We start from the raw sequence: 14,624 nt of genomic DNA, 5'->3' as shown, positions 1-14,624 counted from the left end.
TTAGTTAACTACAAGAAACAAAATTATACTGAAAAAATACTGTTACTTTAAAATACTGTTATAAATCTTGTTTTAAAGCTGCACTAGGAAAGATTTTGAGGTAAAAATTCACCCACCCTATCAAAAATTTGTTATCTCTCGATGCCACTTGGGGCTTTAAATTAGTCAATGTTTCCACAAATTGATGCCCATCTATCACAGCTAATACAGAGTCAATACAGAGGGGAAGAGTGTTTGTACGGAGAAGCTGGTCCTCCTCACCTTGAGGCCGGCGTCCACCAGGATGTGCATGTTGGTGCGGCTGCTGACCGGAGCTTTCCTCCCCCCCCTCTTCGGGGTCGGGGGCAGGAGCAGGCAGCTGGGAGGGGGCAGCCGGGGGTCTGGGGGGGGCTTGGCCGACGCTTTGTCTCTGCAAATGCACACACACACACACAGTAAAAATTTACTCTGAAAGTGTTAAAATCAACACTGTTCATATGAGTCCAATCAACTTATTAAAGTCCCCATGAAATTAACTCCTATTACTTTTAATAATAATGATACATTTTATTTGTATAGCGCTTTTCTAAATACTCAAAGACGCTTTACATAGTAGACGAGATACACAAAACACATAACAGACAATATCAATGAATAAGACAGAGAATAAAACATTTCAAATAGGGAGAAGGACAAGAAAATTTAGATTAAAAGAGCAGGGGGCTGAAAAAGAGTTAGAGATTAAAAGCAGTTTTAAAAAGGTGTGTTTTAAGGAACACACCTGGAAAACACAGTATCTTTCATGGTGACCTCATGCTAAACTAGTAGGCGTAAATATAAATTTCTAACCAATAAAACCACCAGATTTTTTAATGTTTGTGTGTGCGTGTGTGTGTGTGCCTACCGGTCTCTCTTGGTGAGCAGCGGCAGGCTCTGGCTGACCAGGCCGTGGCTCAGCAGCAGTATGTCCTGGTGGCCCATGCCGCTGTTGGACAGCAGACCCAGGATCAGCCGGCGCAGCACCGCACCCACCCGCCGACACACCTTCAGACTGGATGAATTCTCCAGGATCTGGGGGGGGGGGGGGGGAGAGAGATATGGGACAGAGAGTTTGTTAGAAGTGTCCTAAGTGTTATGCATCAATTTGTCTTTTATGAAAACTACTAGTAATTAAATCATTCAAATGAAACAGAAATGGATTCATCAAAGTGAGACACTAATCAATGCCTCCCTTTTCTCCTCAGCATTTCACTATCATACATGATCATTCTAGGGACACAGGAATATTTTGCTGTATTGTCATCAGGATCTTGTGACTCTTACACTCCTTACTACTGACTGTTTGCAGAAACTGAAGTTTATTCTACTGCTGCACTTCACATGCTCTGGATAAGAGCGTCAGCTAAATGCCTATTCCTCCAACCAAAACAAAGTTTAAAAAGGAAGTGAGAACATTACTATGCCACAAAGTGAGAAGACAATTTAAAAAAAAATAATTTAATTAATTTAGCTAGTGCCATGTATAGCCTATGATCTTGTGACTGTGTTTTTACAGTTGTGTTTTTTGTGTTGTATGTCAAGGCATTTTCCATCAAGGACCACAATGGAAATAAGTGTTTTAACTATGCTTGGGTGATACCCAAAATTTAATATCGTGATGTTGTCCCGCCAAAATATTGTGATATTATTGCCGTTTGTTTTTTGGGGTATTTTATTTCTTCTAAATTACACCAAATTTCTAGGTTATAGATACTATTATTGAAATTTGATCTTACTATTCAAGCATTGGAGGAAACAATGGCCATTTAGTGTAATTTGCTCATTCCTGCTATTTCCAGGAAAACAGGCTGATTGTGGAAACTTGAAATATAGTGACAGTTGTACATGAATTATTTTATCATGTTTATTTCCCAAATCAAACCCCTCACCTCCTTTAGTGGCAGTATCAGCTGGGTGACCCTCTCCTTGCCGCAGTACTGGGCCAGCAGCTCGTAGGAGTCCATGCTCTTGCTGTGCCGCGCCTCCATCAGCTTGGAGACGATCCCCTTCACCTCCTTCTCCTCGGCCACCGCCCCAAACAGCTCGTTGTTGAAGATCTGGGAGGAGGAGGGAAAAGGGAGAAAGATAAATGCGAAGAGAAACAGGGATGTAGTCAGAAACAGAAAAAGCAGGAGGAAAAGAGGAAGATGAATGGTGATCTTCTATAAGAAAACTGAAATCCTGAATATAATCAAATTCCTGGAGAGAGGATTATCTGAGTCATATTTTGACCAGAGCTTTACACTGAATAATGGAGCTGTTCTTACTTCTAGGAGCAGGTTCATGCACGGGTCCAGGTCTCCGCTCTTCAGGGTCGGACTGAGACACGTCAGCAACTGGTAGACTGTGAAGGTCAACACATGGACCTGAGGGGACAGAGACGGGTATTATGGTCATCAAAGGAAATGCAGGCACTTCTCACAACCATTTTCTTTTACTTCTACGAATCAGAAATTAAGCTTATTCATTTACTTTATAAATATGGAACATATGAGAATATATTTCTCCTGGGCTGGGTGATATGGACAAATTTAATATCACGATAATCATAAGAAATTATTTCAATATACAATTATATCTGCTAAGATATGCAAAATCACACTTTAAATAATCAAATTCATCGCATTGACCTGCATGGCAAGTATGACAAAACGCTAATATTCAAAAAATATTCCCTAATTCCCTTCAGATCCCATTTTGTGAAAGACTTTAATTTTTTACTTTTTATCATTAATTTAGACAACAAATTGTGTATTGCAATAACTAAATATAATTATACTATCATGATATGATTCTATTGAATGACAATGCAGGTGTGAGCATTTGTGTGTTTGTGTGTATGTGCACTTCTGCATGTTATCTGTCCATGTGTGTGATTACATTGATGCATTTGTTTGTACGTGTGTGTACTTCTAGCTTCTATCTTGTCTGGCTGTGTGTGTGTGTGTATGTGTGTGTGTGTGTGTGTGTGTGTGTGTGTGTGTGTGTGTGTGTGTGTGTGTGTGTGTGTGTGTGTGCTCCTACCTGGTAGCCCTTGACCAGGACTCCGTGCATCTCTCGGAGCAGGTACTGCAGGTACCTGAAGCCCAGCGTCTCGATGATCTTCACCAGGGTTCCCCGCGCCACGTCACGGATCTCCTGGAAACGGTTCCTCAGCAGCACACACACCTTGATCAGGATGCTGGATAACACACACAGAGAACGCACAAACACACACACACACAAAGACACAGACATTTACAAACAAACACATTCAAAATACACATACCATCACTCAAATGTCATATATTGTATGCATACAACACATCGATGTCTTCCTTGGTCTAACTGCCCCAAAACACAATCTATATGATCACATACATGTACAATAAATTGCGTACAATCAATTACTGTGATCATGGGAAACTCTCTCCCAAAGAAAGCAGAGAGCAAAGGCTGGAACATTGTATTTGAGCTTTTACATCCACAATCCACATTGTTGTTATTGTGCCAATAATAGTTATGAATTTGTAAAAGTGTCCATTCCCAGTAATATCATGTTGGATACTGGGACAGTGTCGAAAAAGTTGGTTTGCTATTCATCATCAATTAATTCCTTGCAGAATTTGTGTCTTAATTGTGTTCAAAAAATACAAATCAAGACATGCAATATCACATGAATAACATGAATTCTGTTTTAGGGGGGATTTGTTTTCACATAAAATTTAAACTCATCCACCATACAGAAACACACACACACACACACACACACACACAGCTGCGTACCCAGGCAGGTTGACCTCCATGATGTGTGGAGGTAGAGTCTGCATCAGTTTGACCATGGCGAAGGCTATCGGCACCCGCGCCACCTCCTCTTCCTTCACATCCTTCGACTTCACTGCCTTGTGCTCCTCGTCACGCTTCACCTAGAAGACACACACACACACACACACACACACACATTAGACCTGCAGTCTTTTAAATTACGAGCAAATCCTAGAATTTACAGCCACTTTCACAATTTTACAAGCTATTAGATGTTTCAGAATAGATTAGGAGTCCAAATGATGGCTTTCTAAGTGCCAGTGTCAGTGTGTGTGTTCATGCCAAAGTGTGAGCCTCCCTGTGAGTCAGTGTGTGTGTGTGTATGTGTGTATATAGTGTGTACCTTGGCAGTGAGACACTTCTGCAGCCGGGGCAGGACGCTGTCGTGAACAGTGCGGTGGATGGAGCTGATGAGGGACTCCAGCTCCTCTTTGCTCTGTGGCAACCCGCTGGGCACCGCTGGCTGTTTGGGAGCCGCCACCGCCGCCTTGGTGTCACTGGTCCCCGTTTCCATGGAGACAACAACCTTCTCCCCCTCAGCGGTGTCCGTTTCCATGGCGGCATCGGGGGCGGCGGTCTTATTGTCGACCTCCATGGCGTCCTCATCGTCGCTCTCGCCTGATTCACCGGCCGCGGCTTCTTGCTCGTCGTCTCCCTCGACTGTGACGTTCCCCGCTGATCAAAGACGAGTTTGGTTTAGGTTTTTTATGTGTTTCAGTAGAATTGGTGAATAGTAATGATAAACAGTAAAGATACATTTTCCAACAGGCCCACGTTATCAATATTTACATGTTTGAAAGAGGATTGAGAGACAAAATCCAAAGCTAAAACTAATTCCAAGTATTGAACACCTTAACATTATGAATTTTCGTTTTTTCCTCCCACCAGACACTTGTTTTTAGACTCATCATTCAGTTCCTTTAAAATGGCTTGTTATCACTTTTGTTATTGGTGTACATTTACAGGAGCAAAACAGACCTATATTTTGAGTTATTTAACGTATCAAAAATCAAGTCATCCCCAAATGTATTCGAGTGGATAAGTCCAACGACAAGAAAAGAAATTGACCAGAGCTTTCATTCTCCTGTCTCTTCTACTCTGCCTCCCCTTCTACTTCTTTACACAAAAACGCATATGGAGCAAATAGAGGAGAAAAACAGGGACAAATTAAGAGTGGATAGAGAGGGAAGATCAGACGGGTCGCTCACCCTCTCTGGCCTTGGCGGCCTCCATTTCTCTGCTGAGGGTCTGGTGGTCGAAATGGAAAGCCTCCAGAACTGTGACTAACAAACTGGAAGGAAGGAGGGAGGGAGGACAGAGAGAGGGAGAAAACACAGGGACAAGGGTTAGTAGGAGAGGAAGTAAACAATGGTATACTATGGAGGACCGGTCAGTAAAGCATATACACACTGATGGATTTCACTCTTCTTAAAACACAGGTACACATGTACACCTACTAATAATGATACACATTTGCACTTTACACACAAACCAAACCCCACCATGCCAGTTCCCAACATTCTATCTGTCAAACATGTACATATATACACACACACACACACACGGCCGTTGTCTACCTGACGGCCAGTTTCTGCTCGGCCTGTGCGGTCTGCAGGATGTGGATGAAGTGTCGGAGGTAGTAGAGGTATTTGGACCAGGTCAGCCTGCGGCACACAGCGCCCACGACCTCCACCGACGCCGATATCATGTTCTCATGCTGCAATATGGAGGGAGGCGGGCAGAAGGGATGGGAGGTTACACACACACACACACACGCGCTCACATGCAAAAAGGTGTGTGAGGTCAACTGCTGTACACACTAGTGCGCTAACTTGAAAGGTACGCATAGGGAGTCAAAAAAAATCTCTCTCTTTCATGTATCATTAACAAAGTAAATGGCCTCTCTCTGTCTTTCTCTGTGTGTGTCTCTCTCTCTCTCTCTCTGTGTCTGTCTCTCTCTCTCAAAAAACATTTTACTGGGACAAAATGACTCACTAACAACAAGGTAAAGGCACACCAAGAAATTGGCTGAGGTGCGTTTCATTCCAAAATGAAATAGTCACCATTTAGAAAAAACAAAAAAATTATGCCTACAATTATCAAAGTATTGCAGGTATGAAAATAATGTCTGCTTACAAAAACAGTTATGTTTCTGAAGATAGAATCTGCTGTATTTTTTAATGTATTATAAATTTCAGGTAGAAAATTGTCCCTAAATTGATATATGTAGCATTTTGGAATGAAAACCTTCATGTGTATACAAGTTTGTGTGTGCGTTCATGAGCCACCTTGAGCATCTTTTCGTCGAACAGGGCGGTCATGGCGTACGGCATGATGTAGTTCTGGAGGGAGCGTGATGTCATCACCACCGTGCCCTCGGTCAGCTGCTTGGCCAACTTCCTCAGGGCTCGACCCCGACGGTGGATCTAAACAGAAACACAAAACACACACACACACACATATGTCAGGGTTTTATGTGTATGTGTGTAACCATCAGAAAGAAAGGGAGCGAGGTATGTAAGAGTAAGAAACAAAAAGGAAGAGAGGTGAGAGAAAGAAATAAGGACATAAAGAGAGGTGTGTAAGGGTAAGAAAGGGGGAGATAAAGACAAAGAGAGGTGTGTAACTTTAAATAAAAGGGAGAGAGAATCAGTTTATTGGGTCTCAGAGAGCCAAACGGACCGCTTCAAAGATGTAAGCCTCTGTACTTTTCAGTCATGCGATCCCTTAACGTTTGCCAGTTCCTCTCTTACCTGGATGTGCTTCATGTGTTCAAAGAAGTCCGACTCGAGGTCGTTGTAGTCGGTGAGCTGCACCAGGTCTCTGAACTCTTTCTTGGAGGGAAACGTCTTCACCAGGCAGGCGAGCACCGTGGTGTATTCATGCTGCACACTCTGACAGGGTGAAGGGAGGGACGAGACAGAGGGAGAGAAGACAGCAGGAGTTCAAATCGAGTCGAGTGGCTTGATATGTAGAGCATAAACTGTAGATATGGCGTGTGTGTGTGTGTCAGTACATCTTTCTTGCTGCGGAGCCCCTTGTGTACAGCGTCCAGGATGGTGTGTTGTACGATGTCCTTATAGGCCTGCTCTCCAGCCCCCACTGCTGCCAGCTGGGTTATCACCGCAGACAGACACAGGGTGGCGTTGTCCCCCAGCGACATGTCTTCAATCTACACCGCATGAAGGAATCAATCAAACAGTTAATGAGGCAAAATAACTGTGTTAAACAGGCCAAGATATAAAACAATATAATATAAAAACTAAGACTAAAATTAGCCATGGGAAAGACATTTTTACCAACAAACAAAAAATGAGGAAAAAAATCTAAGCTGAGTCTAAAAATTCTGCCTCTAAAACTCACCAAAATATCTAAAAAAAAAAACTCAACAGTTTTTAGTTTTAGTCTTTTGACTGTCACTATAGTGTGAATGAAAAAGAGACAGAATCCTCACGTATTTAAAATGGGTCTAGATCATCTATTATCACTTTACTTAAAGACAATGCAGTATATTAGCATTGTTAATACTCAAGTTAGCTCACAGCTAGCAGTAGCTATTGGTTTAAATGAGGAAGGCTAACAATAATAATATGCCTTTAGCAGCAGAAGGACAAAAGTGTTTCTCCTCATCAATGTGACAAACACCAGAAGAAGAAAAACTGATAGCCTCAAACTGAGAATGCCAAATGCTACAATCACTATTACTAAACTATCTACTCACTTCATAAGTGTGGAAGCAGTTGTGCATGATGGTGCTGATGTAGTCCATGTCCAGAGTCTGCATGTCTTTGATGTGCCTGGTGGCGTCTTGGAAAGCTGACAGGCGCACGTCAAAGTAGATCTCATCCAAGTGTCGACTGTCAAACGCATTAAGCTGGAAGGGCAAGAAAATTTGTATTTAATAGTTAGTTTATTAGTGGGTGTAATAGGATTTTACTTCTGAGGCTTCTGGAGGTGTTACAGGCCAAATTCAATGAAACATCTCTGATGGAAACCCACCTTTCCTCTAACATCCAAGTCAGATTTCTAAATAGGGTTTGATCAATATGGGTGATAGCTGATACCAATATTTTACTGTTTGCCGATGTTTTGTGCCAATATTCAATCGTTAAATTTGACCATTTTCACGGCAAAAATACCAGTATTCAGTGTTTTGTGGTCCAATATATTGGCAAACAGATATTTTGATATAACCCTAGTAGGTGCTCAGCAAAAAACAGTATAAGAGAGAATTACATCAGAACCTTTGTGTTGAAATATGTGTGTGTGTGTGTCTGTGTGTGTAGAGAAGTAAATAAACTCACCTTTGCAGCTGTATTGGTGATGTATGCTAGTGAAGGCTCCAGGTCTGACAGAGTCTGAAGGCAGAGCAACACAGACAGCAAGTAAGACTCAAACAATTTTGATCTAGTGAGATGGGATATGCATGAAATAGTCATTACCTATTTTATGCAAATTACTGTGTGCATGTAAACACACTTATGGCAGGTTTGCTGGCGTACCTGGAAGAGGCTGGTGAGGGCCTGCCTGGGCAGCCTGCTGTGGATGATGGAGAAGAGCTTGCTGATTGGCCGGAGGAAGGCGGACGGCTCCAAACACTGTCTCAGCAGGTTCTGCACTGTGGCCAGGATGTCGATCTCCGTCTCCTGAGACACACACACACACACACACACACACACACGGAAAGGTCATTGACGGGTGACATGAAGACGTACAATCTCCCCTTCATCTTTGAATTGGAGTTAACAGGTGAAATCAATAATTCATTACGAGCGTTCTCCTGGATTCAAAGTTAATGTTTCAATCAATCCAACCTAAAACAGAACTTGCACATTGCCGTTGTCATGTGAAAACCTTGTAACTCCAATGTTGGTGATGCTTTAACTTCAATTGAAGGTTTGCTTGGTCCTCTATTGGTTGAGAAAACTCTACGACTCTTGGGCTTATGAAACCCTTTCAAACCAAGCTAAAAACGAGGCTGCGTTTCTTAGCTCCTGAAAAGTTGACATTTTAGAGATACAAGATTTTCACCCGATAGCGACAATATCTTCCTCCTATGACTTTGGGAAATATAATCAAGATTTATATACATGAACACATGTGCACATGGGGTGACTTCATGGAGACATAAGGCAACAGGATGGCCTTGTGGTTAAAGAAACCATCTTTCAACCAGAGAACACTGGATCAAACCCTGTGATGGAGAGTATCTGCACTGCTTATCAATACAGTGTCACCACTATGAAATGAATCTAATTTGACCACTTTATCTTAACAGTTTTTCACAGAACAGGCTAGTAATAAGCTGGAAGTTTTACCGGAGGGTTTTTGGCTTTCTGGAGGTACGGCAGCAGCAGGCTGATGAGCACCGAGCTCTGCTCCTTGTCGCTCACAAAGCGACTGACCCTGCCAGACAGAAAGTGACACATCCAGATATTAATTTGCAGAAACAGGCAAAACTGCATGCAGGTCAATTCTCAGCATCCACCGAGTTGATGCCCAACGTACAGTGAAATGTACTGGAGTACTGGGAATGTGAGCCAATGGGTAAGTTTTGCTGAAAGACAGACATACAGATGATCTATCAATGAATCACAACTCACTTGGAGAGGATGTTGAGCTCCCTGGCCACCTGCACCCTGAACTTCTTCTTCTTGAGCCGGTCGGTGTTGCGTACGATTCCGCTGAGGTAGTGCAGCAGGGTGGAGATGTGAGGCAGCAGCAGTCTGGAGCCCTGGGTCAACGAGTCTGGAGGAGACAACAACAACAGGGACACTGAACCTCGGGGAACATCGGGGATGCACATTGGAGTTTTAGTTATATAAACATTTCTTGAGGTAGAGCTGCTCTGGAGGCAGAAATGTGGTTCTTTGGCTCCGCCTACTGAGGTTTAAGTCAACCAATGAGATTATTTCTGCTGCACAACGTTGTACGACTAAAACTCAAATCTGCTTTCTGGCAAATATTTGTATATCTCAGCTATTATAGGGTTTCTTCAAACTGGTGCACGTACATGGAAACACTAATTAATGTCAATAAAGTAAAAAATCTCCTTTGCTGACCTGCAGTAATGAGAGCGCCCTCCGCAGGCTGAGGGAACACACAGCCGTTGACGCTCAGTTCCGCCTCAGACTCTGAGGCGACAAAGTCCGCTGCAGTTGCCAGGGACTCGGCCATGTCCATTACCATGGCAACGGTCGCCGGGGAAGCGTTCTTGGCGGAGAGCAGAGCGAAGACGTTGAGGAGGACGTCACACTCCGGGTGGTCTGGCCTCTGCTTGGCCAGGAGGGGGAAATACCTGAGAGAGAGAGAGAGAGAGAGAGAGAGAGAGAGAGAGAGAGAGAGAGAGAGAGAGAGAGAGAGAGAGAGAGAGAGAGAGAGAGAGAGAGAGAGAGAGAGAGAGAGAGACAGAGAGAGAGAGAGACAGAGAGAGAGATACGTTGTTAATGATCCATGAATGTTTTCACTATTCACTATTCTGCTGTGTTTGCATTGTTATTTTGTCCATTAAACTCCATATTTTGGGGCTGCTTGCTATGTTCATGATATAGGAATGTCAAATTCTACTTTGTATTTATTTTAACTCAGTCTGGATAAGAGCCTCTATTAGCTGGGTAAAATGTAAATGAAAAAATGGACAGAGAGATGGATGACAGACAGAGTGAAGATATGAAATGGTGGAATAATTATTATCCATCTTGGACAGCGGGTTGCTGTGAGTCACATATGGATGGATGGAGGAGAGAAGAGATATGGGAATGAGACGGATGGAAATCAGAGATGGGAGAGACAGTTTGGACTCTGACCTGGCATTCTTGCTCCACAGATGGATGATTTTAAGGAGCGGGGTGGGGGAGTAGGGGCTCTCCGTGGGCAGACGACACACCTGGGGAAAAAGAAATGCAAATAAGCACAATGATATGGAAATTGTCCACATCATAGCTCTCATACAGCATGGCTAGTGGGTTGTTGCTATGCTGATCTTTTCTTGCTTCCTCCTGTATTTTTTTTTCAGTTTTATGCATGTATACTACTTTGGAGAAAACTTTTCAGACAGTGGGTAACCATTCTATAAAAGCCATAATACCCAAAAGGAGGTTCTTTACTGTGTTTACAGGCACTTTAATAATAATATATTAATAATAAACTTTATTTATATAGCACTTATCAAAACACAGTTACAAAGTGCTTTACATAACAGAGAGAAAAATAAGTACATAAAAAAGACATGACAATAAAACACAATTGCACAAAAAAAATTAGTACCTATTCTTTCACCACTGTACCCATAATACCAGAAAAGAACGCCCTTCTGGGTATTACTGCTGTAATAAACAATGCATCAACAAAAAAAAAGAAACAAATAAATGGGAATTATGTATTTAAAACGACTGAAAACCCCTGAAAAGTTCCCATCTTCACAGCATCTACCTGAGGCCAGACGACGGCCTGGAAGACGGCGTCCAGCTCGTCGGGGCTGAAGCTGTAGGAGTCGAAGCCGTCGAAGAAGTCCTGGATCCTCAGGATGCCGAGTCGCCTCAGGTTCTTCAGAGGACTGATACAACCCGCCTTCAGCTGCACACGATGAGAGGAGAGGAGGAACTCAGCGTGAGGAAATCATCACACTATTTACAACCCAAGTGATTTTACAGAAGACATTTTTTCCATTTAATTTCATTTACGGTCTGTGGTTTCTGAAGCAAGGTCTGACATACATGCCGGAAAAAACATGGATTTTACATGTTTTTTGGGGGGTGTAAAAGGTTTGTTTACATTTGTAATGTTTGTAGGCACTGTAGAAAATCAAACATTACCCTCTAATTATCAAGGGAGGATTGACCGATCGTGTATGCTCTATTTCAGAAAATGCCCTGATTCCCACTCACAGTTACACACTTTCAAACCTGGTAGCTGCCCAGTACAACCACAGTCGATAGGGGCTTAAGTGCCTTGCTAAATGGCACTTTGTTAGTTGTTGATGGAAGGGAAGACTGTGGATTTTCCCAGCCAGTCTGGGATTTGAGCTGGCAACCCTCTAGCCACAAACCCGCTTCTCTGACTGTTTTGCACATTTCACAAATTGACACAGACACTTTCATTGTGTTGTAGGTTTGGGGAACACAGACTCGGTTCCACTGAAGAACATGCTTGCATTATCAATTCCCGTTATCTATTCCCAGTGCAAATTTTAATTCACTATTGAACTGACTGATTGCTCTCCATTCTCCCCTCGCCTGCTGTGTTGGGAGCAGCTTCCTTATAACTGAAGCACAAAGCAGCAGGGCGAGCACGGCAAACATTACACAGAAACGAAAGAAAGTGTGTCTACGCTTCGATAAGGACAAACTACACCTGGCAAACATTAGGAAAGAATAGATCGAAAGTGTGATGATAAAGACACACTTAACACAATAATGAAACAGTAGGGTCTGAACAGTTAATTTTGCATTCATTCCAATTATTTTTGTAGCATAATTTTAATTAATTCAGAGACTTAGTAGTTTTGAGGTGCTATAAAGTTCTATTAAGATAATATATATAAGAAAGGAATCGATTAGGGAACCATAACGGAATCAGATCATTAAGAAGGAATCACTAAGAAATGAACATTGAGAAAATCTTATCAACACCCGGCCCTGATTAGTAACCCTGATTACCTGCTCCCTGGTGTCCAGGATGGTGGATACAGAGGCTGTGACACACAGCAGGATCTGCAGCACCTTGGGCAGGGAGTCGTGGATGAGGTGGCCCAGTTTGTGGATCACCACGTTGACGATGTTCAGCAGGCTGTGCTGGCGGCCCAGCGGCAGGACGGCACCCGCGTCCGTCCCAGCTACCGCTCGCTCCACCGCAGCCAGACACGGACCTGAGGGCAGAGAGGCGGATTTGCAGAGTAAAAATGCTGCTTTTAACATTTGACTTTTAAGAGAGATTTATTTTGCTTGTGCAACCAGCCATCAAGAGTTTTGTGGCATTTCTGCTTTACTAAGAAAGATAGGAGAGAGAGAGAGAGGGAGAGAGAGGATGACTTGTGAGAAAGTCCAGGTGCCAAATTTGAACCCAAATCAGATTCAAAACCAAATTTCATCCATTTACTTCGCCAAAAATTCCTCTCTCTGGATAAAGTTCTCTTCAGAGCAGTATGTTAAAAACACAGTTTATCACTATTGAAGGCCAACAGAAAGCAGAAAATATGATTTTTGAACAGAAACTAAAAAATGACTATTTTTGAGAGTTATGATTTTTGTCATGTAGAGCATTTTCTATACTGTAATGACACACCCACCAAATTAATACAGTTTAGTTGTGCAGTATGTCAATTAGAGCTACAAATGAATTGAAAAATATCAAAATCCTTGGCTTTTTCTGAATGGGAAAATGACTGCAAAGACTATAGAAGATGTTTCCTGCTGCTCCTTATACAAGGTGTTCTAGTGTGGTAGAAAATCTCAGCACAAATCAAGTTTCACGTCTGAGAAAATCTTTCATGTCCCACCTTGGCCATGGAGGCGGACGGGCTCCAGCAGCAGGTCGATGAACATCCCCAGCTCCTGAGACTGGCAGCCAGCCAGGAAGCGAAGCACGATGGAGGAGCGGGAGGCGGCGCTGGCTTTGCCCTGGAACTTACTGCCCGCCTTGCTGCGCAGCCGGCCGAACAGGATCCTACGTCACACACGGGACACACAGGGTTGAAAACTGGTAGAAAATCAAAGGTGTAATCATTTGTGGTAAAGCTGTTTTAACTGATTAGTCGACTTTTCAGTATTTGGGGTTTTAGTTGCCGTTTTAACCAGCTAACCGTTACTGTACTGTAAAAAATAACCCCACTGCTAGAAATATATGAAAAAAAAAAAAAAACTAAACAAAAAGGCCTCGGGGCAAAAATGGTCTTGAATGCTCATAAAATGGGAGCGTAATTAAAAATGTGGAGTAAAAAATAAATAATAAATAAATAAAAACATACTCAACAATCAAGGGGTGGAAGATAGACTAGTTTGGGACAGAGAGTGAGGAAAACAACACCATCCTCCCTCCTGTTTATTTGCCAATATGCAATGCAAATGTATTATTTCATAGTTAAATAAAAAATAGCCCCAAAAAGGTCCAAAATGCCCTTAAAAATCAGATCAAGGGAGTGAATAATGCCTACTGATTTCTTACCCTGCAACACACACACACACACACACACACACACACACACACACACACACCTACCTCATGAGCAGCGGGATGAGCTGGGCCCTGTGCAAAGCATCGACCACTGCTCTCTCCTCGGAGATGTTGAAATGGACGATCTCCTCTTTGAAGTGTTTGTCGTCCAGCAGCCTCTCAAGATTCTCTCTGCACACACACACACACACACACACACACACACACACACACAGAGGTCAGAGTGCAGGGTCAGCCCCACATGCTTGAAACTGTATGTAACTGTAAATGTACCCTCATAATGATGCAATATGATATTAATAAACAATAACGATGGCAAATAAAGGCCAAAAGCCATATTGCACATCATAAGATACGAATGAACATCAAAGAAGCATATTAGCCTCCATGGGTGCAACAAAAGAAGGTTTCAAAGGCAGACTGAAACCTTAAAGCAGCAGCAAGGTTTTAACTTTATAATCTAGCGGACGACAGGATCTCCACACTCCACATCTGTCATCCTCCTGAAACCAGGTCAGTGTGACAGCCTGACCCTTTGTGGCTGAACAAAGAGGCACAGAACAATCATTTGTAATGTAAAACCCCCCCCCGAAACTATGCAGGTGTGCAACTATGCTATCTCTCCGCAGGTT

General features: G+C 42.8%; 1 protein-coding gene across 2 annotated transcripts in view; it reads right to left on the bottom strand.

Annotated features, from left to right (window-relative positions):
- The window catches only part of utp20 (UTP20 small subunit processome component), a 38,325-nt gene that overhangs the window by 10,083 nt on the left and 13,618 nt on the right, over positions 1–14,624 (bottom strand). For both annotated transcript variants that reach the window (XM_071900487.2, XM_078281909.1), the window contains exons 25-47: positions 14,038–14,163; positions 13,319–13,485; positions 12,480–12,688; positions 11,254–11,397; positions 10,629–10,708; positions 9,885–10,120; positions 9,426–9,570; positions 9,141–9,228; positions 8,325–8,468; positions 8,127–8,180; positions 7,544–7,696; positions 6,839–6,994; positions 6,576–6,716; positions 6,111–6,248; positions 5,400–5,539; positions 5,031–5,113; positions 4,166–4,497; positions 3,784–3,923; positions 3,043–3,199; positions 2,286–2,384; positions 1,908–2,075; positions 884–1,050; positions 262–409 (exon numbers count right to left, since the gene is read on the bottom strand). In XM_071900487.2, the coding sequence (XP_071756588.2) occupies positions 262–409; positions 884–1,050; positions 1,908–2,075; positions 2,286–2,384; positions 3,043–3,199; positions 3,784–3,923; positions 4,166–4,497; positions 5,031–5,113; positions 5,400–5,539; positions 6,111–6,248; positions 6,576–6,716; positions 6,839–6,994; positions 7,544–7,696; positions 8,127–8,180; positions 8,325–8,468; positions 9,141–9,228; positions 9,426–9,570; positions 9,885–10,120; positions 10,629–10,708; positions 11,254–11,397; positions 12,480–12,688; positions 13,319–13,485; positions 14,038–14,163 (3,415 nt within the window). The remainder of the gene's footprint in view (positions 1–261; positions 410–883; positions 1,051–1,907; positions 2,076–2,285; positions 2,385–3,042; positions 3,200–3,783; positions 3,924–4,165; positions 4,498–5,030; positions 5,114–5,399; positions 5,540–6,110; positions 6,249–6,575; positions 6,717–6,838; positions 6,995–7,543; positions 7,697–8,126; positions 8,181–8,324; positions 8,469–9,140; positions 9,229–9,425; positions 9,571–9,884; positions 10,121–10,628; positions 10,709–11,253; positions 11,398–12,479; positions 12,689–13,318; positions 13,486–14,037; positions 14,164–14,624) is intronic.

The sequence above is a fragment of the Centroberyx gerrardi genome, chromosome 24, assembly GCF_048128805.1.
Source record: "Centroberyx gerrardi isolate f3 chromosome 24, fCenGer3.hap1.cur.20231027, whole genome shotgun sequence".
NCBI lineage: Eukaryota > Metazoa > Chordata > Actinopteri > Beryciformes > Berycidae > Centroberyx > Centroberyx gerrardi.
Note: the sequence above shows the minus strand (reverse complement) of the source record. Positions and strands in the feature narration are given on the sequence as shown.